The sequence below is a fragment of the Danio aesculapii genome, chromosome 9 (genome assembly GCF_903798145.1).
Source record: "Danio aesculapii chromosome 9, fDanAes4.1, whole genome shotgun sequence".
NCBI classification, from domain to species: Eukaryota; Metazoa; Chordata; class Actinopteri; order Cypriniformes; family Danionidae; genus Danio; species Danio aesculapii.
The window spans coordinates 54,664,887-54,692,534 of NC_079443.1; the positions used below are offsets into that span (position 1 = coordinate 54,664,887).

The 27,648-nt window shown below is 38.2% G+C and overlaps 1 protein-coding gene across 1 annotated transcript; it reads left to right on the forward strand.

The window, feature by feature from the left end:
• Positions 1 to 175: 175 nt before the first annotated feature.
• On the forward strand, positions 176 to 27,114 carry mxra5b (matrix-remodelling associated 5b). The gene is made up of 6 exons (XM_056466007.1): positions 176 to 374; positions 3,083 to 3,212; positions 5,480 to 5,870; positions 8,107 to 12,375; positions 16,876 to 17,776; positions 21,639 to 27,114. The coding sequence occupies exons 1-6, from the start codon at positions 202 to 204 to the stop codon at positions 23,542 to 23,544; spliced, it is 7,770 nt and encodes a 2,589-aa protein (XP_056321982.1). The 5' UTR covers positions 176 to 201; the 3' UTR covers positions 23,545 to 27,114.
• Positions 27,115 to 27,648: the final 534 nt, after the last annotated feature.

The window sequence follows — 27,648 nt, forward strand, 5'->3', positions numbered from 1 at the left end:
AACAGGAAGTGCATTTTCAGATTCTAATGAAAGATTACAAGGGTCAAGTCTTATTTTCTTAATGACATGCACAGATGAATTGTTGACCACAAAATTATCAATGTGAGCTGAAATCAATATGGCTGGTTTTGATTGCATGTGTACTTTAAATGTGTGCTTGTGTGTCTCAGTGATCGGGCTGGTGTGTGTTCTGTCCTCATCATGGGCTCTTTATGGGTCTTCCTGCTGGTTCTGCTGGTCAGGGTTGAGTTCTGCAGTGGTGTGTGTCCACGTCAGTGCGCATGTTCTGCTCCTGCTGAAGTTCACTGCACTTTCCGTGCGCTGCTCGCTGTTCCTGCCGGCATCTCCAAACACGTCCAGCGCATCAACTTTGGGTGAGCACTGCTAATTGTGGATTAAAATGCATGCAGTTTACAGAATATTAGAGTTAATTATTAAAGTATTTAATATTTAGATAAAAAAAAATATGAAGTAAAAAACTGTTTAGTCCTGAATTACAACATTTGATATCGTCAAAGCTTTTGTTTCTACCTTCTAATGTACAGCTTTTCTGTTTATATGTACTTTATGGATCATGATGTAAAAGGTGTTTATTTGTATCCCCTTTTTTTTACTTCTACTCTTTATTTGGTTTAACATTATTCTTGGTTTTTACTGCAATGTTTTAATTTCGGTCATTATAGAATAAGTCTACCTGGGTGGAGGTGGGGATTAGGGGTTGCTTTACGGTGTAGTCATATGCTGTATTCTCTTAATACTGAACAAAATCTGCAATAATAAAAACAATCGTTCACAAACAAACAAAACAACACAGGACTTATAAAACATACATAAAACAAAGAAAATAAGACAAATATAAACGCTTTTTAAAAGAAATATTAAATCAAGTGTGAAAGTCCAAGGAAAAAAAAGATAGAGTTGTGCTTATTTTTTTTATTTCTTTTCTCTTTGTCATGATGACAGTAAATAATATTAGACTAGATATTCTTCAAGATACTACTATTTAGCTTAAAGGGACATTTACTACGGTAATTAGGGTAAAGTTAGGGTAATTAGGCAAGTCATTGTATAACAGTGGTTTGATCTGGAGACAGTCAAACAATATAAATTCTTATGGGGGTTAATAATATTGACCTTTAAAATTTTATTCCAGCCAAACTAAAAGAAATAAGACTTTCTCCCAGAAGAAAAAATATTATCAGAAATACTGCACATAAATTAGACACATAAATGAGTTATGTCTATAAAGCTTTGAAACTGTTTAATGTAAAAATAATTGAACAATTTAAATTACACACCGTGCAAAATTCTGATTGTTTAGATTAATTCTGCTTGTGCTGCTGAATGCTTGATTGTGATTGGCTGATGAACATTCGAAGGTGTGCTGTTATTTTCATATAAACGCACGGCTAAAGTAGTTCCGGCAGGTTTTGAGTGGTCTCAACACTTTAGGACATAATAGAAAATATACTGAAAATATATAATAATGGATATAATAAATATAACAACTTTTTTTATTGTGGTATTGCATTAACTTTGGTTTTTGAATCTTAACCTAATTTAGATTTTGGAGTAAATAATAAAGGAAATTCCAGCGGGCAATGACCCATGTGCAGAACTGTTAAAATTGTAAGAGACAGTGGCGACCATACTGAAGCTGTGGCGCGCTGTTCTGTTGACAACTCACAGCAGCTCCCAAAACAATCATGCTCATAAGCACAGTGTTAAAAATGTCATGAGCACAATGTTAAAAACAAAGTTTATCGACTCTCTCCGTCACCTCAATTTAAAAGACATGATTTTAAAGGCACAGTAAGACAAATGTAAAGGAGGCCAGCTAGTGAGTACTCTGCAGGTAAACCTCACTCCTCTGACCTTTAAAGGTGCTCCAGCGACCGATGGTAGAGCACCTGATTCCCATGCGTAAGGTCGCCGGTTCGATACCAGCTCGGAGTGGGTTGGGTGGCGTAGGACCAGCGGGGTTACACAAGCACAAGACACGACATGACTACTGACAGCAACAAACAGCGCCACCTGTAGCAACCCCTATCCAAAGGTGTTTGGTTATTGTTGGACGCACAGCTAAAGTAGTTCTGGCAGGTTTAGAGCAGCTTCATATCACTCCACTGAATGATTAGAGATATTCCACAGCTACAACAGTCAAAAATCACATCAGAACACAACAGGAGGAGGAGGAGATGAGGAAGAAACTAGTACTACACACAGGAGCAATTAGAGGAGGACAAACACCTGACAAATAAACTCTCGAATACAACATCTCAGCAGTGGATTTAACTCTGATAATCATAGTAGAAGCAGAATAATGACCTCCGGGATGGGGAAATATTAGAGAATAATGCACAGCTGAGATGTAACAGACACTCATCCTCCTACACACTTAAATCAGCTAGGATTGCTAGATGGAAACAAATAATAAATGAATTGAGATGCATGTTTAAATCATCATTATACAGAAAAAAGTTGATAACTTTATAATGAGATGCAGGCCTAGTGACAACTAGCCCCAGCCATCCATATCAGGAAATAATACCTGAAATGAAGCATTTATTTTACTCATTTTGAATTCGCTTAGCAAAAATTAACTTGTACAGTGCAATTTGAGTTATGTACATTTATTCACTTAGCAGATGCTTATGTCCAAACTGACTTACAAATGAGGTTATAATATAGCATGGGAATAAATACTGTAATGCATGCTTTAAGAGATAGTTAACCCTAAATTAAAATGCTGTCATCATTTACTCACCGTTTACTTGTTCTAGATCTGAGTTTTTTTCTTCCGTTGATCACAAAAGAAGATATTTTGAAGAATGTTGGTTGCCGGTGCACATTGACTTCCATAATATTTTTGTCCTACTATGGAAGTGAATTGGTGCCAGTGACGAGCGTTATTTAAAATATCATCTTTTGTGTTTAATAAAAAGAAACTCAAGAGACAAAACAAAAACGCTCTCAAAACAAGAGAGATTAAGCAATGAGGTAATTACATTTTTTTGTGTGAACTATCCCTTTAAAAGTTTGTGTTGAAAGTATTGCTGATCATCTGTTTGTTTATTAACAGGTTTAACACCATCAGTCAGATCACAGACGCCTCTTTCCGTGGCCTTCGAAAGCTGGAGCTGCTGATGATGCACGGGAACAACGTGCAGAAAATACCAGACGGTGCTTTTCAGGATCTAGTTTCATTACAGGTAAAATCACCTGCTGAAGCTCAGAGGTGATAGTTTATTCCGAATCCTCAAAAAGATTGTAAAAGTGACACTTAAAGAGCCCCTATTATACATGAAATAGGGTCATATTTAGGTTGTAAGGGTCTTCAACAACAGTCTAACATGCATGCAAGGTCTAAAAACACTCATGGTCTTATAATCTGCATTTATTTTTACCTAATTATTCCAGAGACTCCCATATGAATCGTTCAGTGATTCATTTGTTCCCAAACCCGTCCTTAGAGCAAAGCTAATCTATGCTAATTGGACCGATGACAGCCTGCTGCGATTGGTTGACACTGACAGGCTTCAGTGCAAGACAGAGAGAAATGCCCAGCAGCTAATCAACAATAGAGAAGTAGCCAGAGTCATTCATATTAGTGTGAGGCGTGGATTTTGGTTGCCAGTGGGTGAATATCAAAACAGACAATGGACAAAAACAGAATACATAGAATGCATATTAAAGAAATCACTTCATATTAGTTACTAACACCATAGTACACAGTACACAGTTCTCACCAGTGTTATCAGGGCCTGCGCATCCCTAGAACAGTCAGGGTGGCGTCCGCAAACCCCCCGGTCCTCACTTTCGGGTTGAGGGAGGTGTGATTGCCGTTCGCCTAGAGTGCCAGTTCGATTGCTCCAGCCCTGTGTGTAATTCAGACACCTCACCCCGAACCTGAGCTGAACGGTTTTGAAACTTGACTGCTGAAACTGTGTAAGAACAGCTGACGATGGCCATAGCAACGACAAACGGCAGGGGACGCATCGCATTTTCAACGTGGCTTTAGACACGATATGAGAATATAAAGAGTTAACCTGATACAGTACAAGTGGTCACAAGTAACAAAACACATTTAAATATACCATTTGCAAGCTAGAGAAAACAAGGAGGCAGCCATTTTAATCACACGTACTTACACTTGTAAAATGGAGGAAAAAACTGATCCATGTTCTGACATAGTCCATCAGTAGTCTTTTCTGATCCTTCCTTTACCAAACGGCCGATGAATTCTTCTTTGTAAGCGTGTAGTTTCCAGAAGCACTCGAACTGCTCAAGGCTGGGGTATAATGCTGAGGTATTTTTGCAATAATAAACCTCAACCACTGACACTTCAGTTTCATCTTTGGGTAAAGACTTTCAGTAATATCCAGCTGAGCACAGCGATTCAACCGGCGTCTGCTACAGTGTGTGTCTAGCCTTTCTTTTTTCTGTTACTGGGCGGGGACGCAGGTTTCAAATCTCACGGGTTTGCAGGCGCAACTACTGAGCGGGGCTTAAGTTTCATATCCATGTCACGCCGAAACAGCTAAAGACTCGTTATCCAGACGATTCCATTGAAGTGCTAGGAGCCAACTCTTTTATAAATGAATCAATAGTTTTAAACACTGTACACTTACAGATTTAAGCCTTAGCTGGATATTTCACTTCACTTAGAGCTGTGTCACACACTACATGGAAGGTCATTCTCAAAAACCCATAATATGGGCTCTTTAAAGGGTTAGTTCACTCAATATTTAAAAATAGCCTATGATTTACTCACTCTTAAAGGAGACCTATTATGCAAAACTCATTTTTATGCATGGTTTATACCCAGTTGTGTGTCAGCAGTGTGTGAATATCTCCAGCCTCTAATGGAAAACGTTAATTAGTTATATTTGTTATAATCAGACTTGATCAAATCATTCTGCAGAAACATTTTGATTGACATTCTCCCTTTGTACGTGTCATCAGAGGGGGAAAACCCCGCCCACTAGTGCCCATCTCTCCATCTCATTAGCATAAACAGCAGCCCTGAGTGAGAAGCAGCCGTCTGTCCATTAGCCATTAGAGTGTTTGACTGCTGAAGATAATGTCAGCATAGACTTCTGTTATTTAAGAGGACAAATAACAGTAAAATTGACAGATTGTCCCTCTTCCCAACAGGGAAAACCAGCAGCAATCAAGAATGCATGATTATATACTGTCATGGCTTTGCAATCAGCAAATGGGATTATAATGGAAGTCAATGGGACAAAAACAGCCCCCAACATAATGAAAGGGGAGTCAGAGTGTATTGTTCCAAAGCATTTTCCTAAAATATGTGTCAAAATAAGATTGGTCAACAAAAATCATTCAAGTTGTGGCAAAATTAAGACCACCTCAAAATCATGAAAACATCCCCAGCAGCACACAAGGGTTAACTAATATAACCTTCTAGTAAATTCTGACCATAATAACTCCTGTTCACTCATGTTTCTTTCTGCAGGTTTTAAAAATGAGCTACAATAAGCTGACAGTCATCACTGATCGCACCTTCTCTGGTCTGACGGGCATTATCAGACTCCACCTGGACCACAACCACATCTCCTCCATCCACCCGCAGGCGTTCCTGGGCCTGACGTCTCTGCGTCTGCTGCACCTTGAGGCCAATCAGCTTCAGCAGCTCCATCCACACACCTTCAGCACGTTCTCAGTGCTGCGGCGGTTCCCCGTGTCTACGCTGAAGCACCTGTACATCTCTGATAACCTGCTGCAGACGCTGTCCCGGAGCGCGCTGGAGAACACGCCTCAGCTGGAGAACCTGCTGCTGATGGGGAACCCCTGGAGCTGCGACTGCCGCATGCGCTGGCTGCAGGACTGGAGCGCCCGACATCCAGGTCAAACATCCCTTACAGAGTCCACACACTAGGGCTGCACAATATATCAGGGTGTCCACGATGTCTTGATGACTTACGTTTTATAAACAAAATTTTTAGCCTTAAAGGGCTCCTATTTTACCCTTTTTACAAGATGTGAGATGAGTCTTTGGTGTCTGCAGAATGCATCTGTAAGCTTTCAGCTTGAAATACCCATCAGATTATGTATTGTACAATGCAGAATATGCCCAATTTGGTGCCTGAGGACAGTGTAGCTGTTTTTGAGTCCTGTGGCTTTAAATGCAAATGAGCTGGTTCTCCCCGCCCACAGTTCCTGAGTTACAGTAGATAAACAGCAGTCAGTGATAGAGACAGACAGGAATGAGATTCAGTTTGAGTCAAAATAACAGGGAAGGTTATTTGATGTATTTGTACTGGAGTTTATTCAACCTTTCTGCAATGATGAGTCTCACACAAATGCTGTTTGCAGTACACACACACACACACACACACACACACAAATGCACGTTTACTGACGCCATGCGGCCGTGGTGATTATATCGGTTATTTACACAGCGATTTTACTGCCTTTATTACAAACATGCTCTGTTTTAAAAACATTTTAAACTCATAAAACTAATTATTGGGGAGCAGCTGATCCCAGAGAGCTGTAATAGAAATTTGAATCCCATTTGCTCTGGAGAAAATGTTCTGTGAATGTGTATACATGTTAGTATAAAAACATGGCGCCTGTCAGTAAATTTGGTGGGCGGGGAAACTGCACTCCTACGTCACGTTGCCGTGGGCCTCAAATCGGGAGGGATGTAGATCCAATTTTAATGTCAGGAAATTTTCAAAAAGAGACTTAATGTGTTTAGATGACTCCTGTATGACAGTGGGCACTATGCCTACACACACATCTGTCCAAACGGCTTACAAAGTTGATTTTTACATCAGGTGCTCTTTAAAAAGTCCTCAATCCACTGAAATAATCTTGTAGGTCTTAAATCATTTTAAACAATGTCTTAATTTTCCAATCAGGCCAACACTCACTCAATCACCAACATTACATTTTAATAAATCCTTTTACAGACATTTAATAGTAAGTCAATGTATGCCATCAGAGTTTGCTTGTTTTGACATGTTTAAAATATGTGGCTAAGAAGAAGTATCAAAAATTATTATTTTTTTTATTTATTGATTGATTTTTTTGGAGGGGAGCAATAAAAATCTTTTCCACTGACCGTCAGGAAAAAAATGCTAAGTGTTTAACCTGTATAAGTCTGAACTTTTATTCATGATGGTCTTGAAAAAGTGCAGAAACCCTGATTTATGGTTGTGTAGATCTGATTAATTCATCTGCTGACATTCATATTCATATCGCAATATATATTGCAGAAAATAAAATACCACATTGTCTGATTTTTTCAATATCGTGCAGCTCTACTACACACTTCAAAAAAACTTTTACTTTGTCTTAACCTACTGTGTACAGTTCAGATTGACCCCCCCCCCCCCCCCCCCCCCCCCTTTGGTTATGTTGGTGGCTGTTTTTGCCCCATTGACTTTCATTATAATGTCATTTATTGATTGCAAAGCCATGACAGCATACAATCATGCATTCTTGATTGTTGGTGTTGGTTTTCCCTGTTGGGAAGAGGGACAATCTGTCATTTTTACTGTTGATCATCAGCGTTATCTCTTTAGTTCGGCCTGTGCTGAAGAGTTTCTGCCTTTTTATGGAGTTCAGTGGATTAAAACAGCAGATTATAGTGTGTGTGCAGAAATACACTCACTGTGTTTACTGTGTTCTGAGAGCTGAGGGGATTATTTTGAGTTTCTCAGACATATCAAGATAAGTCTGCAAAGGTCTCTCTTGCACTTAAATCAAGAATGCATGATTATATGCTCTCATGGCTTTGCAATAAAATTTTTTTTGATTTTAATAGAAGTCAATGGGATGAAAACAGCACCAACATTACCAAAGAGGAGCCCCTTTGCCCAGAGTGTATTGAGTTTTTAACAATTTTCAAAGAATTTATCCAAAATATCTGTCAAAATATCACCAAAAATCATTCCATTTGCTGAAACACAGAGAAAGTTGTGGCCAAATAAAGACTCAAAATCAGCCCAGAGTGGATGAAAACATCCCCAACAGCACACAAGGGTTAAAATAAAATGCATGAAAATAAGCCCAAAATAAAAGGGTTAATAATAAAATGCATTTAACACTGAGTCTTCTGTATTGTATTTATAGGTGTGATGAAATGCAAGAAGGACAGAACATTTACCAGCGGTCAGCTTTGTCCACTTTGTGCATCTCCTAAACACCTCAAAGCAGCAGACATGTTGGATCTAAAGCAGTTCGTTTGCTCTGGACCATCAATAATCTCTCCAGGAAAAAACATCTCTGCAGAGGACATCATCAGTGAACTCCTGCCCATCGACAGAATCAAGCCAGCTTTCGGGAACATCTCCTTTACACTCTCTGATGAACACGGCACTAAAGTAGACCTGATCTGCCAAATACTACAACCACAAGACTCCACTACAATCAGCTGGGATTATACTAAATCTCTGCAGATCGCGGCTAATGTGACGCTAGTTTTAGACGTGGAGTGTCCAGTGAGCAGAGAAGACTATGAAAGCTTCTGGAGGCTTCTTGCGTATTACAGTGAAGCGCCTGTACATCTCAGAAGAGAAATCATGCTCAGCAGAGAGCCAGAGTTGAGTTATCGATACAGGCAAGATGCTGAAAAAGACGGGTTTTTTTACACCTCGCTCAAAGCTAACGTTTTAGCCCATCCATCATGGCTCATGCAGTCTTTAATGAGCATCAAGTTAAATAGGCCATATTCCACATCCAAAAGCGTGAGGCTAATCCTGAGCACGCAGTTGATGACAAATGCAGACGAGGAGAATTTCAGACCTTGGGTCATGATTGAAAATGATAATAAAACCCAGACGAGTTTTGCGAGTGTTGTTGGTGGTGTGGCTGAAATGCACTGTCGTGTTCAAAGCTCTGGAAATGCAGTGATTTATTGGATGTTTCCCAATGGGTCGAAGATTAAATCTGCATTTAATTCAATTGATGGTAGAGTTAGCATCTCTAGTAGTGGTGAACTTTACATTAAGGCTATTGAGCACAGAGATTCTGGAGTTTATTATTGCATTGCTGAAGTTGACGGAGACGTTGATGTTCTGCCTTTTCGTTTATCAGTAATTGAGTCTTCAAATCCTCTTCCCAATCAAGAAGTTGGGAATTCTTTAAGCAGGTTTATTGGTCAGTCTGCAGTTTTGACATGCCTTACTAAGGCATCACCAGATGCTAAAATAAATTGGATATTTCCAGATGGAAGTTTGCTGAATACAAAAGCAAACACATCCAAAGCTTTTCTCTTCCCCAATGGGACTTTATCCATTCCTGTTAGCCAGCTTAATAATAATGGATATTATAAGTGTGTGGCGATGAATAACCACGGTGTGGATGTGTTTTCCACCAAACTAACAGTCATGAGGCGGAAGTTAATCCAGCCGCTGAGACAGTATCCCATCATCAGGCCACAGTCGGCTGCAGGAGTCTCCACTAAAGTAAAAGCATTTCTGGAGGACATGGAAGAAGCTTCTGGAGATATTTCTGAAACTCGATTAACAGCAAATCGAAGAAGGCGTCCGAATGCACGTAGGTTTGGGAACATTCGACATAGACGGCCCTTTAGGAACAGAGCTGGTTCACCAAACCAAAGATCTGTTAATACCAAGAATAAAATAGACCCTCAGAAATGGGCTGATCTTTTAACCAAAATCAGAGCGAAAGCATCAGAAAACCACAAAAGTCTACAATCGGGATTAATCGACAACACTGAAAGCTCTTCAGGAGACTCCGGACCACAGGAGGAGTCGAAGACTTTCAACACGGATGTTTACCACTCACCTCAAATTAAAGGACGTGATGATGATAACATTTACCAAACCACACCTTCAGAATTGCACACTAGATCAAACCAAGTGCTTTACATCTCACATCCCACATCTGCACCTCATTATGTTACGACACATGTACAAGACAGACAGACGAGCACTGTAAATGCTGAAAATAACCAAATACTCTCAGAGTCTGTCATCAAACCTGAGTTGGAGACAGAAAATGAGCTTAATTTGCCTGGCGTCAAGTCTCAGATTAAGGGTTTTGATTCTGGAGGACTTGACAGAAATTTATTTGCAACAGCAGGCAGCGTTAGATTGAGTTCCCCACCAAATTCAACACAATCAAGAGGGAGGGATCGATGGAGATTTGGAGGTAGGCGACGGATAAAATTTCGAAGGCCAATCTCAAACCTTCCTACAAGAAGAGTATGGTCAACATCTACAAGTGCAAGAGTTAATGCTGTAACTCTGAAAACAGATGACCGAGTTAAAGATGCATTATTTTATCCAACTACTCCATCCAAAGTTCTTACTGAAAGCACATCTGTCAATCTGACTATCCCAGTCACATTGCATATTTACTCTACAACCTTATCTAGAGGTATTTCAATCAATCCAACTCAGTCTTCTCACATTTATCTAACAGAACACAATGACTTAACAAATAGAATTGAGGAAAATATTGATGACAAAGTGAAGGCAAGTAACTTCCATCAAACTCAAGATATGCCAAACTCTGGATTTCACCCCACAATATCAACAAATGCATCTGCAGTTTTGAGGTTAGCAAATGAAGACATTATTTCTTTAGAGAAAGAGGAGCAGGACAGTAGCTTTGCATCTGCAGAGGAGATGGATGAGTATATAGTTCCCACGAGAAAACATCCAACATCTCGACTTGGCGCTGAAACCGTCCCACTGACAACTCCTCGGCTGGAATTCACAAGCAGGCTTTCTGCACACATACCGAAGATGGATCCAACAGAGATCAGCTTTACTGTACACACAGACAGACTGGATGACTTCCACTTACCTGAATCACATTTTAGAGATGTTTTGAGAGAGAACAAATCTTTGGACATAACTAGTGCAAGAGAAAGTGTTACTTCTTCTGAAGAATCTGTAGTCTCCTCCATACTAAAATCTCAAAACTATCCTCTTTCAAACCCAAATCAAAGCTTCAAAGAAGAATCAATACCTTTATTAACAACATCAACTCCAAAACAATCTGCAATATCTGTTGGAACTCAAATCAAGACTTTAGACAGAAATGCATCTGTAGTTTCCTCCACACTACGAACTCAAAACTATCCTCTTTCAAACCCAAATCAAAGCTTCAAAGAACAATCAGTACCTTTATTAACAGCATCAACTCCAAAACAATCCATAATATCTGTTGGAACTCAAATCAAGACTTTAGATGCAAATTTGCCAAACGTGTTATATGAAAGTGTTATTTCTACAGAAGAATCTGTAGTTTCCTCCACACTACGAACTCAAAACTATCCTGTTTCAAAACAAACTCAAAGCTTCAAAGAAGAATCAGGACCTTTATTAACAACATCAACTCCAAAACAATCCATAATATCTGTTGGAACTCATATCAAGACTTTAGACAGAAATACACAGATGAAAGTGTTAAGTGAAAGTATTACTTCAGAAGAATCTGTAGTTTCCTCCACACTACAAACTCAAAACTATCCTCTTTCAAAACCAAATCAAAGCTTCAAAGAAGAAGAATCAATACCTTTAACTATTGGAACTCAAATCAAGACCTTAGACACAAGTTTGCCAGTTAAAGTGTTAAATGGAAGTATAACTTCAGAACGATCTCAAAATGATCCTCTTTCAAAACCAAATCAAAGCTTAAAAGAAGAAAAATCTGTATTTTTATTAACTTCAAATCAATCCATAATATCTTTTGGAACTCAAACAGAGTCTTTTGATGCAAGTTCTCCAATGCCCGCTATTACTACTCCTAAAGAAACAAATGAGATTGCTTTCTTACAACCCGACCTTGTTTCTAGGGTAGACCAAAGTGAAAGATTAGACCCCAAACTTAAACTTACAACATCAGTTAACACTAGAACAACACCACCATCAACTACATCCACATTATATTCTACTACTACTACTCCTGTTGTAAAGTTAGCACCCAGGTATCCCTTACCAGACAACCAAATCCCAATTTTCTCCAAAAATCCTGGAACAAGCTACATAGGGGGAAGAATTCCTAGCACTAATCATAGGTATCCATACTATCACAGTAGAAATTTTAAACCAAATATTGACAAAATGCCATCTCTAACCACTTTACCTGTGGATTTAAGCATCATCAAATCAACTATAACACCTAAAACACTTATTAGATCAAAGATTTCAAGCTTCACAACTGCGAGCACCACTCAACCAAACAACCAAATTCAGATTCAGGATTTAATGAACAGACAGTCGAGTCTTCCAGTCCTGCAGATGAGACCCAGGATCACAGATGATAAACTTCATACAGTGTCTGTGAATGCTGGGACGGATGTGCAGTTACCGTGCGATTCTGTAGGGGAGCCGAAACCACTCTTAACTTGGACCAAAGTCTCCACAGGTAACAGAATGCATAAGTAATATTCATCTTATGTAAAAGTGGGTCCCATATAGAAATGGCCATATATGGAAATATATGCAAATTACATGTGACCCTGAACCACAAAACCAATCAGAAGATTCTGTTTTCAAAAATGTATTGAATAAGCTTCACTATTTGAAAATCTGGAAAATCTAAAAAAATCTAAATACTGAGAAAATTGTGTTTTTACGTTTTTACCCATGTATAGTAATAATAAATAAAAAATGTGTTTTTTAAATATTTAGGAAATGGGAAATTATAAAGATGCAAAATATCTTCATGGAACATGATCTTTACTTAATAGTCTAATATGTACCAAATAAGTACATATTAGTAAATCCAGTTGTTGAAAAACAGTGTAAACGGTGATTTTTACCAAGTGTGTCTGTTTGCAGACTGCAAGATGGGCTTAACAGGAAGGGGCATATCTTGTAGTAAGTTAGAGGAGTAACGCAGTTATCGAGTTATCATTTGGGGAAGGTGTAGACATTAATTACTGTGGTTGAGTTTAGGTTTGGTGATGGTGTAGACGTTAATAACAATGATGGTTGGGTTTAGGTTTGGGGAAGGTGTAGACGTTAATAATTGATTATTGGGTTTAGGTTTGGGGAAATGTAGACGTTAATAACTGTGATGGTTGGGTTTAGGTTTGGGGATGGTGTAGACGTTAATAATTGTGATTATTGGGTTTAGGTTTGGGGATGGTGTAGACGTTAATAATTGTGATTATTGGGTTTAGGTTTGGGGAAATGTAGACGTTAATAACTGATGATAGGGTTTAGGTTTGGGGAAGGTGTAGACGTTAATAACGATGATGGTTGGGTTTAGGTTTGGGGATGGTGTAGACGTTAATAATTGTGATTATTGGGTTTAGGGTTGGGGAAAGTGTAGACGTTAATAACTGATGATAGGGTTTAGGTTTGGGGAAGGTGTAGACGTTAATAACGATGATGGTTGGGTTTAGGTTTGGTGAAGGTGTAGACGTTAATAATTGTGATGGTTGGGTTTAGGGTTGGGGATGGTGTAGACGTTAATAATTGTGATGGTTGGGTTTAGGTTTGGGGAAGGTGTAGACGTTAATAATGTGATGGTTGGGTTTAGGGTTGGGGAAGGTGTAGACGTTAATAATTGTGATGGTTGGGTTTAGGTTTGGGGATGGTGTAGACGTTAATAATTGTGATGGTTGGGTTTAGGTTTGGGGAAGGTGTAGACGTTAATAAATGTGATGGTTGGGTTTAGGGTTGGGGAAGGTGTAGACGTTAATAATTGTGATGGTTGGGTTTAGGTTTGGGGAAGGTGTAGACGTTAATAAATGTGATGGTTGGGTTTAGGTTTGGGGAAGGTGTAGACGTTAATAAATGTGATGGTTGGGTTTGGGGAAGGTGTAGACGTTAATAACGATGATGGTTGGGTTTAGGTTTGGTGAAGGTGTAGACGTTAATAATTGTGATGGTTGGGTTTAGGGTTGGGGATGGTGTAGACGTTAATAATTGTGATGGTTGGGTTTAGGTTTGGGGAAGGTGTAGACGTTAATAAATGTGATGGTTGGGTTTAGGGTTGGGGAAGGTGTAGACGTTAATAATTGTGATGGTTGGGTTTAGGTTTGGGGATGGTGTAGACGTTAATAATTGTGATTATTGGGTTTAGGTTTGGGGAAGGTGTAGACGTTAATAACTGATTATTGGGTTTAGGTTTGGTGAAGGTGTAGACGTTAATAACGATGATGGATGGGTTTGGGGAAGGTGTACCGTTAATAACTGTGATGGTTGAGTTTGGGGACGGAGGAGACGTTGATATCTGTGGTGGTTGAGTTTGGGTTAGGGTTAGTTAGAGGCGTAGCGCAGTTATCAAGTTATCATTTGGGGAAGGTGTAGACATTACTTACTGTGGTCGGGTTTAGGTTTGGTGATGGTGTAGACGTTAATAACGATGATGGTTGGGTTTAGGTTTGGGGAAGGTGTAGACGTTAATAATTGATTATTGGGTTTAGGTTTGGGGAAATGTAGACGTTAATAACTGTGATGGTTGGGTTTAGGTTTAGGGAAGGTGTAGACGTTAATAATTGATTATTGGGTTTAGGTTTGGGGAAATGTAGACGTTAATAATTTTGATGGTTGGGTTTAGGTTTGGGGATGGTGTAGACGTTAATAATTGTGATTATTGGGGTTAGGTTTGGGGAAATGTAGACGTTAACTGATGATAGGGTTTAGGTTTGGGGATGGTGTAGACGTTAATAACGATGATGGTTGGGGTTTAGGTTTGGGGAAGGTGTAGACGTTAATAACTGATGGTTGGGTTTCGGTTTGGGGAAGGTGTAGACGTTAATAACTGATTATTGGGTTTAGGTTTGGGGAAGGTGTAGACGTTAATAACTGATGGTTGGGTTTAGGTTTGGGGAAGGTGTAGACGTTAATAACGATGATGGTTGGGGTTTAGGTTTGGGGAAGGTGTAGACGTTAATAACTGATTATTGGGTTTAGGTTTGGGGAAGGTGTAGACGTTAATAACTGATGGTTGGGTTTAGGTTTGGGGAAGGTGTAGACGTTAATAACGATGATGGTTGGGTTTGGGGAAGGTGTACCGTTAATAACTGTGATGGTTTTGTTTGGGGACGGCGGAGACGATATCTGTGGTGGTTGAGTTTGGGGAAGGTGTAGACATTAATAAATGTGATGGTTGGGTATGAGGAAGGTGTAGACGTTAATAACTGTGATGGTTGGGTATGAGGAAGGTGTAGACGTTAACAACTGTGATGGTTGGGTTTAGGTTTAGGGAAGGTGTAGACGTTAAATAACTGATGGTTTGGTTTAGGTTTGGGGAAGGTGTACCGTTAATAACTGTGATGGTTGAGTTTGGGGACGGAGGAGATGTTGATATCTGTGATGGTTAAGTTTGGGGAAGGTGTAGACATTAATAACGATGATGGTTGGGTTTAGGTTTGGGGAAGGTGTAGACATTAATAAATGTGATTGTTGGGTATGGGGAAGGTGTAGACGTTAATAACTGTGATGGTTGGGTTTGGTGAAGGTGTAGATGTTTATAACTGTGATGGTTGGGTTTGGTGAAGGTGTAGATGTTTATAACTGTGGTTGGGTTTGGTGAAGGTGTAGACATTTATAACTGTGATGGTTGGGTTTGGTGAAGGTCTAGACGTTAATAACTGTGATGGTTGGGTTTGGTGAAGGTGTAGACGTTAATAACTGTGATGGTTGGGTTTGGGGAAGGTGTAGACGTTAATAACTGTGATGGTTGGGTTTGGTGAAGGTGTAGACGTTTATAACTGTGATGGTTGGGTTTGGGGAAGGTGTAGACGTTAATAACTGTGATGGTTGGGTTTGGGGAAGGTGTAGACGTTAATAACTGTGATGGTTGGGTTTGGTGAAGGTGTAGACGTTAATAACTGTGATGGTTGGGTTTGGGGAAGGTGTAGACGTTAATAACTGTGATGGTTGGGTTTGGTGAAGGTGTAGACGTTTATAACTGTGATGGTTGGGTTTGGGGAAGGTGTAGACGTTAATAACTGTGATGGTTGGGTTTGGGGAAGGTGTAGACGTTTATAACTGTGATGGTTGGGTTTGGTGAAGGTGTAGACGTTTATAACTGTGATGGTTGGGTCTAGGGTCCCCTTCATGCTACTCCTCCATCTTGCGCCCCACACACAGACCCAACTAATTTTTACGGCTATGGCCAAACATATACCCATTTAACATAACACTGGTTTTATGGGCCAAAAAGACATACAAGTTCATATTTGGATTTCACACACATTCAACATATTCATATTCAACATATATTTTGAAAAATTGCGAAAATAAACATGTACCTCTTTTTTCAACCATTGGAATTACAAATATGTACATATGATCAAATATATTAGCTATATTTTGTGTTAATATGTGGACATATAGTTTATAAATGCCAAATCCAGATATTAGCTTGAACGTGATATGTCATGTTTGCTTATGTTTGCATATATCAGATTTCTATATGGGATGTGGATATTTGTAACCTCTGTTCTCATTCATTTACACTGCACTAAAAACAAGAAGCATTTGCTTAATCACAAAATAATCTGCTAATGGGGTAAGCATAAGTACAAATGTCAAAAGGAAAAACAAGATTACTTGGCTTATCCCATTGGCAGATTATTTAGCTTGAATGGTTTTAATAAAACTGTGTTGTTATAATGCATTAAACATTCTTATTATTCACTGAGAAATGGATAAACATATTGCCTAATTAACCTAGTTAAGCCTTTAAATGTCACTTTAAGCTGGATACTAGTATTCAGAAGAATATCTAGTCTAAAAGACATCAGTTATTAGAAATGAGTTATTAAAACTAGATGTGCAGAAATGTGTTGAGAAGAAATCTGCTCTCCGATAAACAGAAATTGGGGAAAAAAATAAACAGGTGGGCGAATAATCTGACTTCAACTCTATATGGATCGATTAATTGATATTTATACATTGTCCACAGGAGCCGTGATGTCAACAAACACCAAAATCCAGCGGTTCGAGGTCCACCCCAATGGCACTTTTACCATCAGAAACGTCCATCTTCAGGACCGCGGTCAGTATCTCTGCAGCGCTAGCAATGCCCACGGCACAGATAAGATGATGGTGACGCTAGTGGTGTTAGCTCACATTCCCAGGATGACGAGTCCACGCCATCAAGACGTAACGGTGTATTTAGGAAACACTGCGCTCCTGCAATGCCAAGCACAAGGACTCCCAATCCCCAACATCAGCTGGATGCTTCCAGACCGCTCAATGCTGCGCAGTGTTAGCAGCACACAACAGAAGATCATGCTATTGGCTAACGGCACGCTTCAAATCAAGCAGACTAATTATTTAGACAAGGGTGTTTATAAATGCATAGCTAGCAACGCAGCTGGAGCCGACATGCTTTCTGTGAGGCTTCAGGTCACAGCATTGGCTCCAGTTATTCAAGAGCAGCGATGGGAAAACTATACGCTTTCTGATGGCCATGCTGCGCTAATTCATTGCACTGCTAACGGCGCACCAAGTCCAACGGTCCGTTGGGTTACGTTTTCAGGCATGCAGCTTCGGCCGTCTCAGTTTGTGAACAGCAACTTATTCGTGTTTCCCAACGGGACGCTGTTTATCCGCAACCCCACAGCGAAGGATTCTGGGATTTATGAGTGCGTGGTGGTGAATTCGGTGGGCATGGCTAAAAGGAGCGTCAATCTGCAGGTGAAGAGGAACTCTGGCTCCGCACGCATTTTGTCCACTTCTGCACACAGCACTGATGTTCATTACGGAGATCAGCTGAGTCTTAACTGTTCAGCTTCTGGAAGTCCCACTCCCAGGATCATCTGGAGGACGCCGGCGAAAAAACTGGTTGATTCATATTACAGGTATGGGAATTTACATGTTAGAGTTTCTAGTATTTGTGCATTACCTTGGAATTGTTGTTTATGGAGTCAGGTTTTTCACTGAGTAAAATCTTTGGTTTTAGACTCTTTAGGTTACATCCATTAACTATATACTGTACAGTTGAGTGCAAAATTATTAGCCCTCCTGGATTTTATTTCTGAGCAATTCCATGCAAATGTCAACCTCACCATGAAAAAATTAAGTTTTCACCAAAATAGAGAAGCAGTGTCTACATTTTTTGTACAAGCAAGTATTTAACAGTACTTTAACAATACTCAAAAATGTCTCTGTCAGTGTTTTCAAACTATTATATTTGATTTACCAAAGTCACACAAGTGGCAATTTCACATCTGTCACATCCATAAAGGAGAGGTGTCACATCCATAACCAAGCTTTTTCCTCATCAATGCAAAAATGTCAAATTAAGTCAATGATTTTTGGTCTGTAGTGAGGCGACGCTCATCCCTTTGATTAGTATCATTTCTTTTTGGTTGTGCAGTTTAATTTACAGAATTTCTACTAAGTATGTTGTAGACTGTAAACTCGCAGACGTTTTTGTCACATCCATAACGCATGTTTATTTCCCTCATTTTAAATATATAAAAAGTTTACAGATTGATCATTTCTGCTCCCATAACTCTGTGGTGAGTTGTTTTGAAAAATATAAAGAGATGTTTCAATATAATGTTAATGTATACTTTCAATGTGAATTTATGTTTTGAATTTTTACTGCAAATGTCACATCCATAACACTGGAATTGCACTTCTTTATTCTTATATTTCCCTAATGATGTTGAAGAGATTCAGGAATTTCTCACAGTATTTCCTCTAATATTTTTTCTTCTGGAGAAAGTCTTATTTGTTTTATTTCAACTAGAATAAAAGCAGTTTTTATCGTTTTAAGGTCAATATTATTTAAGAAATAAGCAATATTTGTTTTGGATTGTCTACAGCAGGGGTTTTCAAACTTTTCAGCCCACGACCCCCAAAATAACAATGCCAGTGACTCATGACTAGGGCCAGACAGAATCTGCGGATGTTTTTTGCTATTTCTGCAGTGAATTTCGGTAAAAATCTGCAGATTTCTGCTGAATTATTTTGGGATTATCATAACTAAAACCTTAATATGTGAAATAAAAAATAATAACTTTTTAACTTTTAATTAATGTTTAAAATGCAAATCTAATTAGATCCACTTTATTTGGTAAACAAAGCAAGTTTCTCCTATAATATCTCTACTGAAAGACAGAGAATATTACTGTACAAACTGCACTGTACATAAATCAGATCAACATTTTCATATTAGTCAATAATATTACTGTAATTAATTTAACAACTGAATAAATATAGATTTACACACATTTACTCCAGTAAATAAACAGAATTAATGATGGGCTAGAAATCTGCGGAATGCCTTGAAGGTGCATCTGATCCTATTGCTGTGTCTTTAATCGAATGTAATGAACCCAGAGGTTGCAATCCAATGGGAAAAAAAATTGCATGTTGATTTTTTAATGTAACTATTAACTACTTTAAACTTCTGTAAGTTATGGATAAAATATGGCCATACAAATAGTTTAATAAAATCAAGCAACCAAGTAACCCCTCCTCGTTATCCCGCGACCCCCTAAGGGGGGTGAGAACCCCACTTTGGGAACCACTGAGCTACAGAACAAACCACTGTTCTACAATGACTTGCCTAATTACCTTAACCTTACCCTAATTACCCTAGTAAAGCCTTTAAATGTCACTTTAAGCTGTATAGAAGTGTCTTGAAGAATATCTAGTCTAATATTATTTAGAGAAAAGAAATTTTGACTTTATATAGTCAAATATAAGTTATATTATTAAAAATATTACAATAAAGCAAACATTTATCACATTCAAAATAAGTTTGTTTTGACAATATACACACTACACACACTATTTAAGAAAATGTATATTTAGATATAAATGTATATGATACATGTTATGCATAAATTTCAATATCTATGTACCAAAATAGTTTTTCTGAATGTATGTGGGTAACACTACACTAAGGTTGTGTTTAGTTGATGCATTTACTAACAGTGAACGATACATTTATTACAGTAGGTGTTCATGTAAGTTCATGTTAATGCTAATGCAGTCATTCCTTGTTAGTTCATGTTAACTCACAGTGCATTAACTAATGTTAACAAGTATGAGTTTGGATGTTATTAATGCATTAGTAAATATTGAAATGGGTTTAATAAATGATGTACAGCAATTGTTCATGTTAGGAAATATATTAACTAATGAAACCTTATTGTAAAGTGTGACCTGTGTGTCTATTACATATACATAATAAATATATAAAATATACACATCTGATGTCAAAACAGACTTTTAATTTGGATGCGATTAAGCGCGATTCTCATTTTATATATTTTATATATCATTTTATGCATATTAACTATTGCATTATTCCCATACTGGGGGTATGGAGTGACAAACAGAAGTTATGAATATATTTATGAAAATAACAAAACAATAAATGTGTTTTATTATGCTGCATAAATATGTATTTTACAAAACTGTTTTAGCCTAAAATTGACAGACAATCAAAGCTAAATATCTGAACAGATTATTTTCCAAATTCAGTTCAGCTGCAGTACCAGACATGACCACAAATAGTGACCATAGAAGGGCACCACTTCCATACTTTTGATAATATGTGCAAAGTATTATGAGAAGTTTGGTGCTAAATGATTTGAATTTAGCCTCTAAAAAACATCTAAAGTTTTAGCATAGTAATGCTTTACGTCTGTGAGTGTTCTTGGTGCAAATGATTAAATAACTTTTGTTCATTATTATCAGTCACCAGATATTGAAACTATAAATGCAATATCTGGTATTTATGATAGAATAAGACAGTATTAATCTATTACACTTCCTATGTATCAATAAACCATGTTAAAATATGTGTTCAGAAGACTTTTCCAGCAATATATAGTTAAGGGATAAACATATTGCATTAATATTATATGATTACCATATAAACACAACAGGGCTTGTTTTTCTGTTTGTTAGATGTCATGTAATTACTTGTTATTGAAAGTCAGGAATAATGTGATTTTGGCTGGGATAGTGATAGTGGGAGCCCTGCTTAACTTCTGAAAGGTCATTGTTTCAGATAATACATTTAGTATCAGAATAGTCAGTCAGATTCTTTCCACTTTGCGTTATCTGTTTTGACGGGTTTTTAAAAGTCTTAAAATATCTTACATTTCAGGAATACAATTTCAGGCCTTAAAGAGTCTTAAATTCACTGAAAAGTTGTGTTGTGGTGTTGTTTTAATTTTTCTATGTCCATGTAACGCTACCTGATAAGGCAGACACGCATCAAATCACCAACACTCCGTCTCAATAAAACCTTTACCAAAGGTTTAATTAATCAACTCCAATATGGTTTAATTATCTTCTTTACCATGGCATTTGCTGAAAGGTGAGGACACTGACCTGGAGAGACTGTTGTGAATACATGTACTTTATTATAGTTTCTAAAACTTGCACTTTTTCAACATACAGCAACTAACTAGAGTTTGATGGTTTTGACACATTATTTAAAATATATAGCTAAAGAATAATGAAATTAGCATTTTTATTTATTTATTTTTTTTTGTTAAGGGAAGTAAAAATCCTTATCAATTAGCTCTGTATAATTATTTAATTAATAAAGTTCTTAAAAGTCTGAAATTTGACTTCATTAAACCTGCAGAAACCTTGTTTAAGGAATATTTGATTCCTCAAATGATGTTACTGACACTTTTCTCTAGTCCACCAATATACATTTCTAATCTATCTCTATATTGATGATTTCAGCTTTGACCGCAGAATGAAGGTGTTGTCTAACGGCACTCTCACCATCACCTCAGTGACGGAGCAGGACGAGGGCGAATATCTCTGTGCAGCCAGAAATAATGCTGGCGATGACTATGTACTCCTCAAAGTCGGCGTGATGATGAAAGCGGCTAAAATCGACCACAAATCTCAGAGCGAGCACAAGGTGTCGTACGGCGGAGAGCTGAAAGTGGACTGCATCGCTTCTGGACTTCCCAATCCAGAGATCAGCTGGAGTCTCCCAGACGGCACCATGATCAACAGTGTCCTGTCTTCTGATGAAAACACGATCAGAGCTAAGAGGTACGTGATATTCGATAACGGTACACTGTATTTAAACGAAGTAGGAATGAAGGAGGAAGGCGACTACACATGCTACGCCAAAAACCAAGTGGGAAACGATGAAATGAAAGTCCACATTAAGGTGTTAGCAGATGCACCTATCATTCGACACAATGCTTATAGTGTCATCAAAGTTAATTATGGAGAAACGGCGATCTTGAACTGCAGCGCTAAAGGAGAGCCGACTCCTATGATCACCTGGATATCTCCGGATAAGAAGGTCATAGTGCCAATATCAAATAAATACCAGATCTCCAACGATGGCACTCTTCTCATACACAAAACACAGAAGATCAACTCTGGGAATTACACTTGCGTGGCCAGGAGTGTTGTGGGAACTGATAAGAAAGTGGTTTTTGTTCAAGTCCTTGTTTTTCCGCCGGTCATTAATGGATTTGCGAGTCCTGGGGTTATCCGTAAGACTGCTGTAAGAGATCAACGTGTGCTTTTTGATTGTAAAGCAAATGGAAACCCATTCCCTAGAATTATATGGCTGTTTCCTAATAACGTTGTGCTTCCAGCACCATACTATGGCTCTCGAGTTACAGTTCACCGTAACGGTACACTAGACATTCATGCTGTTCGCATGAGCGACTCCGTTGAGCTCTTTTGCATTGCACGAAATGAATTTGGAGAAACCAAACTACGTGTTAAACTAGAGGTGACGGAGGATATTATAAAGCCACGATTAAGAAATTCCCCTACTGACTCGATCCAATTGATCATTGGAAAACCAACCACTCTAAACTGTTCAGTTGAAGGAAATCCTGCTCCACAAATCACCTGGACTCTCCCCAACGGGACGTCTCTTTATCAGGGAACCACTTTTTTTCAGTTTCACCATCGATCAGATGGAGCTCTGCTTATTAAAGAGCCATCACCTTCTGATGCAGGACTTTATAGATGTGTTGGACGCAATAGCGCCGGATTTGTTGAACGAAACGTAACACTGATGTCCAATAGAAAGCCAGAGATCACCAATCAGTACAGCTCTCTCCTCAGCATCATCAATGGAGAAGATCTGCGTCTGGATTGTGTATCGAATGCTCATCCGCCAGCCAAACTCACATGGATGCTCCCGAGCGGAGTCATCCTGAGCAGAGCACAGTCATCCGGGCGTTATTCAGTGCTGAGCAACGGCACGCTGAGCATCCAGAGGACATCAGTGTACGATAGAGGAATGTACCACTGCCAGATCTCCAATGATCACGGCTCCTCCAGTTTATCAGTGTCTGTCATCGTAATCGCCTATCCTCCACGTATAACCAGCGGGCCGGCGGCGGTGACGTATGCGCAAGTGGGAGTAGCGCTCACACTGGACTGCAGGTCTTTAGCTTCACCGCGGGCGGAGGTGGTCTGGCAGATGCCGGACGGGCTGCAGCTGAAGGTGGACGTCCAGCCACGACTCTATGGGAATAAACATCTGCATCCACAGGGAGCGCTGCAGATCCACAGCCCATCCAGCAGAGACAGCGGCGTTTATAAGTGCACCGCCAAAAACGTGCTGGGCAGCGACAGCCGCTCCACATATGTTTATGTGTTCTGATGCAAACGGACATACAGACACGCCCAGACAACTGAGACACAGACACGCCCAGACAGCTGAGACACAGACACGCCCAGACAACTGAGACACAGACACGCCCAGACAACTGAGACACAGACACGCCCAGACAACTGAGACACAGACACGCCCAGACAGCTGAGACACAGACACGCCCAGACAACTGAGACACAGACACGCCCAGACAACCGAGACACAGACACGCCCAGACAGCCGAGACACAGACACGCCCAGACAGCGGAGACACAGACACGCCCAGACAGCGGAGACACAGACACGCCCAGACAGCGGAGACACAGACACGCCCAGACAGCTGAGACACAGACACGCCCAGACGGCTGAGACACAGACACGCCCAGACAGCTGAGACACAGACACGCCCAGACAGCTGAGACACAGACACGCCCAGACAACTGCATCACACTGTGCTGACTTTATTACTACAGCTGAAGTCCAAATATAAAATTAATTGTTTTCTTTTTATTTATATTTATATATATATGTCCTAAGTGGTGTTTAACTGAGAGACATTCAAAACATTTTTAATTATGATAGTTTTAGTAACTAATTTCTTTTATCTTTGTCCTGATGACAGTAAATAATAATAGACTAGATATTCTTCAAGACACTAGTATTCAGCTTAAAGTGACATTTAAAGGCTTAACTAGGGTAATTAGGGTAAAGTTAGGGTAATTAGGCAAGTCATTGTATAACAGTGGTTTAATAAAACTGCTTTTATTCTAGCCGAAATAAAACAAATAAGACTTTCTCCAGAAGAAAAAATATTAGAGGAAATACTGTGAAAAATTCTGTTCAACGTCATTTGGGAAATATTGACAAATAAATTCAGAGGGTGGCGAATAATTCCCCTTCAGCTGTGTATGACGGAGGTATTCTGGGTTATTATAAACACTGACTGTGTTGTAAATATGAACACTTCAGATTATTAAATCTCTTCAAATGAATCAGCTAAAATGAGCAATAAATGAGCTTGTCATTTCCATTTCAATATTGAAATATCTCTACAGTGAGTTGCTCTTGAGAAGGAATACTTGTATGTGATGAATATTTGGCAATGTGGCGTCGAATTATTAGAAAATAAAATGACACAATATAAAGTAAGTTTTTTATTTACTTTATTATAAAAAAATTTTAATCATACATACAACATTTAAAAGATCAAATAAAAGCTCTGCCAGTACAGTAAAACTGTAAACTAAATGCATCTCCTGGTTTATATTTAGAGTTTTATTTAGGAAATAAATGATGAATCATTAATAATACTCATTAAAACACTCAATAATGTGTCAATGGATTTTAATTTCTGAATCCTTTATGCACCTCTAGAATTGTCACAAAATTCAGTAATTGAACAGAACCGCTTGATTATTTTAATTTACTGAATATTCTGTTTTTATTTGGAGTGAAAAGCCCAGATGAAGCTCGATTTAAAACATTTTACTGTGATGATTAAGCTACATTTTGTTAACATTTAAGTATAGTTTTATTTTTAGTTATTTTTACAACATTTACTAAAGTATACAATTTTTTCAGCACTGAAAAGCAGATTTTAAAAGCAGATTTTGCCCTGATTTAACCAACACTAATGAAGTTATGATTGTTTCACTTATTGTTGACTAAAACCACTTAGTTTAGATCTTGCCACATTTTTCAGCTTGTTAATTTTATAATCATATATCATAATAATAACATTATTTTTAACATTTTGTTATTTTTTAATAAATAGTGTAACACATGTATTGCATATTTTAGTTAATTTGACCAAATAGGGCCTTATTTAAAGTGCAATGGATTTTTGTATTTATTTTATTTTATGCCTCACTTTATATTTCTTACACTAAATATATAATAATGAACTTAATTTTATTTAAAGTACCACCTCAAAGTGCTTTACGCATATGTGTGTGTGTGTGTATGTATATCAGCAATAGTACACTTGCAACAGTGCAAAATTGCTGTATATGGGCACTGGTGGGAGGCGTGCGTTTGCTCGAGGATGCAGGCCGAGTGCCTTAGTGTCCCACCAGTGCTGATATACAGCTGTATCGTACTGCTACCCTTGTGATATTACATTCAGTTTGACGGCACAATCGTGTGTATAAAAAACAAAATCAAACAGAGTCTCAAAAACCCTTTTGTATGAGGAACTACTTTCTTCCGCCATTCATTCAGATCTGCAGCTGACGTCAGGACAGCAGACACCGCTGCTCATTCACCAATGTCACTGTAGAGCTAGTGTTTGAATGATTCTCTAGCGTAATGTCTAAACTGATGACAAAACATTTTAAGATGATAAGGCTGAACTGCATGAAATGCCATCAGTCTACAGATCTCCCAGTATTTCTCTGCTGCCTCATAAGTACATTATGCTGTCCGAGAGCTGCAATGTTTGTCAAACTGTAGTGAGTTTATTGATCTGCTGTCAGTCTATGTGAGCGGAGTAATACACGAGTGAAGAGGCTGTACAAGTGCTGATATGGCAGAATATCACATTGGCTATCAGCCAATCAGATTCGAGAACCAGACAGAACTGTTGTATAATTATTTACACATACATGCAAACATGCATACATACACATGCATTAAAACTAGATGCAAAGCAAAGTTAATACAAATAAAGTTATATATTAAACTGATTTATTTATTTAGCAAATATGTTATCCAAAGCATTAGTGACATGAATATCCCGCAAAATATTAGTTTTGTTTAGTTATTAATTAGACTTTATTTCTAAAATAATTTACTAGATTAAAAGCATTTTAAATAAATATAGAATATATAAAGGCACATACAACGATACATGCATTAAAAACAAACAACAAAGCCAAGATAATAAAAATAAACATTTAAAATTGATTTAATTATTTAGCAAACATTTATCCAAATCATTAGTGACATAAATACTAGCCCCTCACTCCTAAAAATAATAATATTAATTTAATAAAAAAGGTGCTAATAAAACTGACTTTACTTTAATTAATTAGATTTTTTAATTCCTGAAATGGATCCTAAACACAGTTTTTTAGGTATTTCTTATATGGTAAAATAACACAAACCAGATAATAAATGCAACTCAATGTTTGATGCACCACACACAATAATGACAACACCACATATTTCAGAAGTTACTAACATCCAACATCAAAACAATAAGATAAAGTGGTGTTTCTGCTGGATAATTAGATGGAAGAATAGTTCTGCTTTTCAGTATTGAGAGTAACCGCTCCGTCCTGTGTGTTTATGCAGGATTAATAGATGCAAAGTGCTTTTGTCCAAAAGCGTAACGTCACTCGCTACAGTTTTACATGTTTGTATATTTTATGCAGCGTTTTTGAATTGTTTGGCTAAAATGAACCGATGTATGAAAATGTGGGATTAAATGAAATCAGGGATCCTGTTTGCACATTATTTTTATCTGCATTTCCTTTATATTGCCACAATAATAATGGTCATATGTACACAATGTTTATGCTTTATCTGTATTTCTCCTTTCATATATTCTAATAAATTATTTCTTTATTTGTCTAGAAACTGTTGCAGCTCTTTATTTAAAAAATGTGTTATTTAGTAATGAACGTTTACATATTTAGAAATATAATTATTAATAAACAAATGCTTAAAATAGTGATTATCACTCAGAACTTGCTACTAAAATACAGCAAGTAACATTAAATTAAACAGAGGAATTTTAACAGCATTTTAAAAGATTTATAATAATATTTGCTTATAAACATTTTTAGTGTAGTACTATGTTTTGTAGCACTGTGGCCTCACAGCAAGGTCGCTGGTTCGAGTCCCGGCTGGGTTAGTTGGAGTTTCTGTGTGGAGTTTGCATGTTCTCCCCGTGTTGGTGTGGGTTTCCTCTGTGTGCTCCGGTTTCCCCCACAGTCCAAACACATGCGCTATAGGGGAATTGATCAACTAAATTGGGCGTAGTGTGTGTGTATGGGTGTTTCCCAGTACTGGGTAACAGCTGGAAGGGCGTTCGCTGTGTAAAACATATGCTGGAATAGTTGGCGGTTCATTTCGCTGTAGCACTGTACGTCAAAGAAAAGTATAGTGATA

Bases quoted from the DNA above. Each gene is read 5' to 3' on its own strand.
- mxra5b (XM_056466007.1), top strand. From the start codon at position 202: ATGGGCTCTTTATGGGTCTTCCTGCTGGTTCTGCTGGTCAGGGTTGAG. The intron at 375-3,082 runs GTGAGCACTGCT...GTTTATTAACAG, and splicing joins GTCCAGCGCATCAACTTTGG to GTTTAACACCATCAGTCAGA. The intron at 12,376-16,875 runs GTAACAGAATGC...CATTGTCCACAG, and splicing joins TTGGACCAAAGTCTCCACAG to GAGCCGTGATGTCAACAAAC.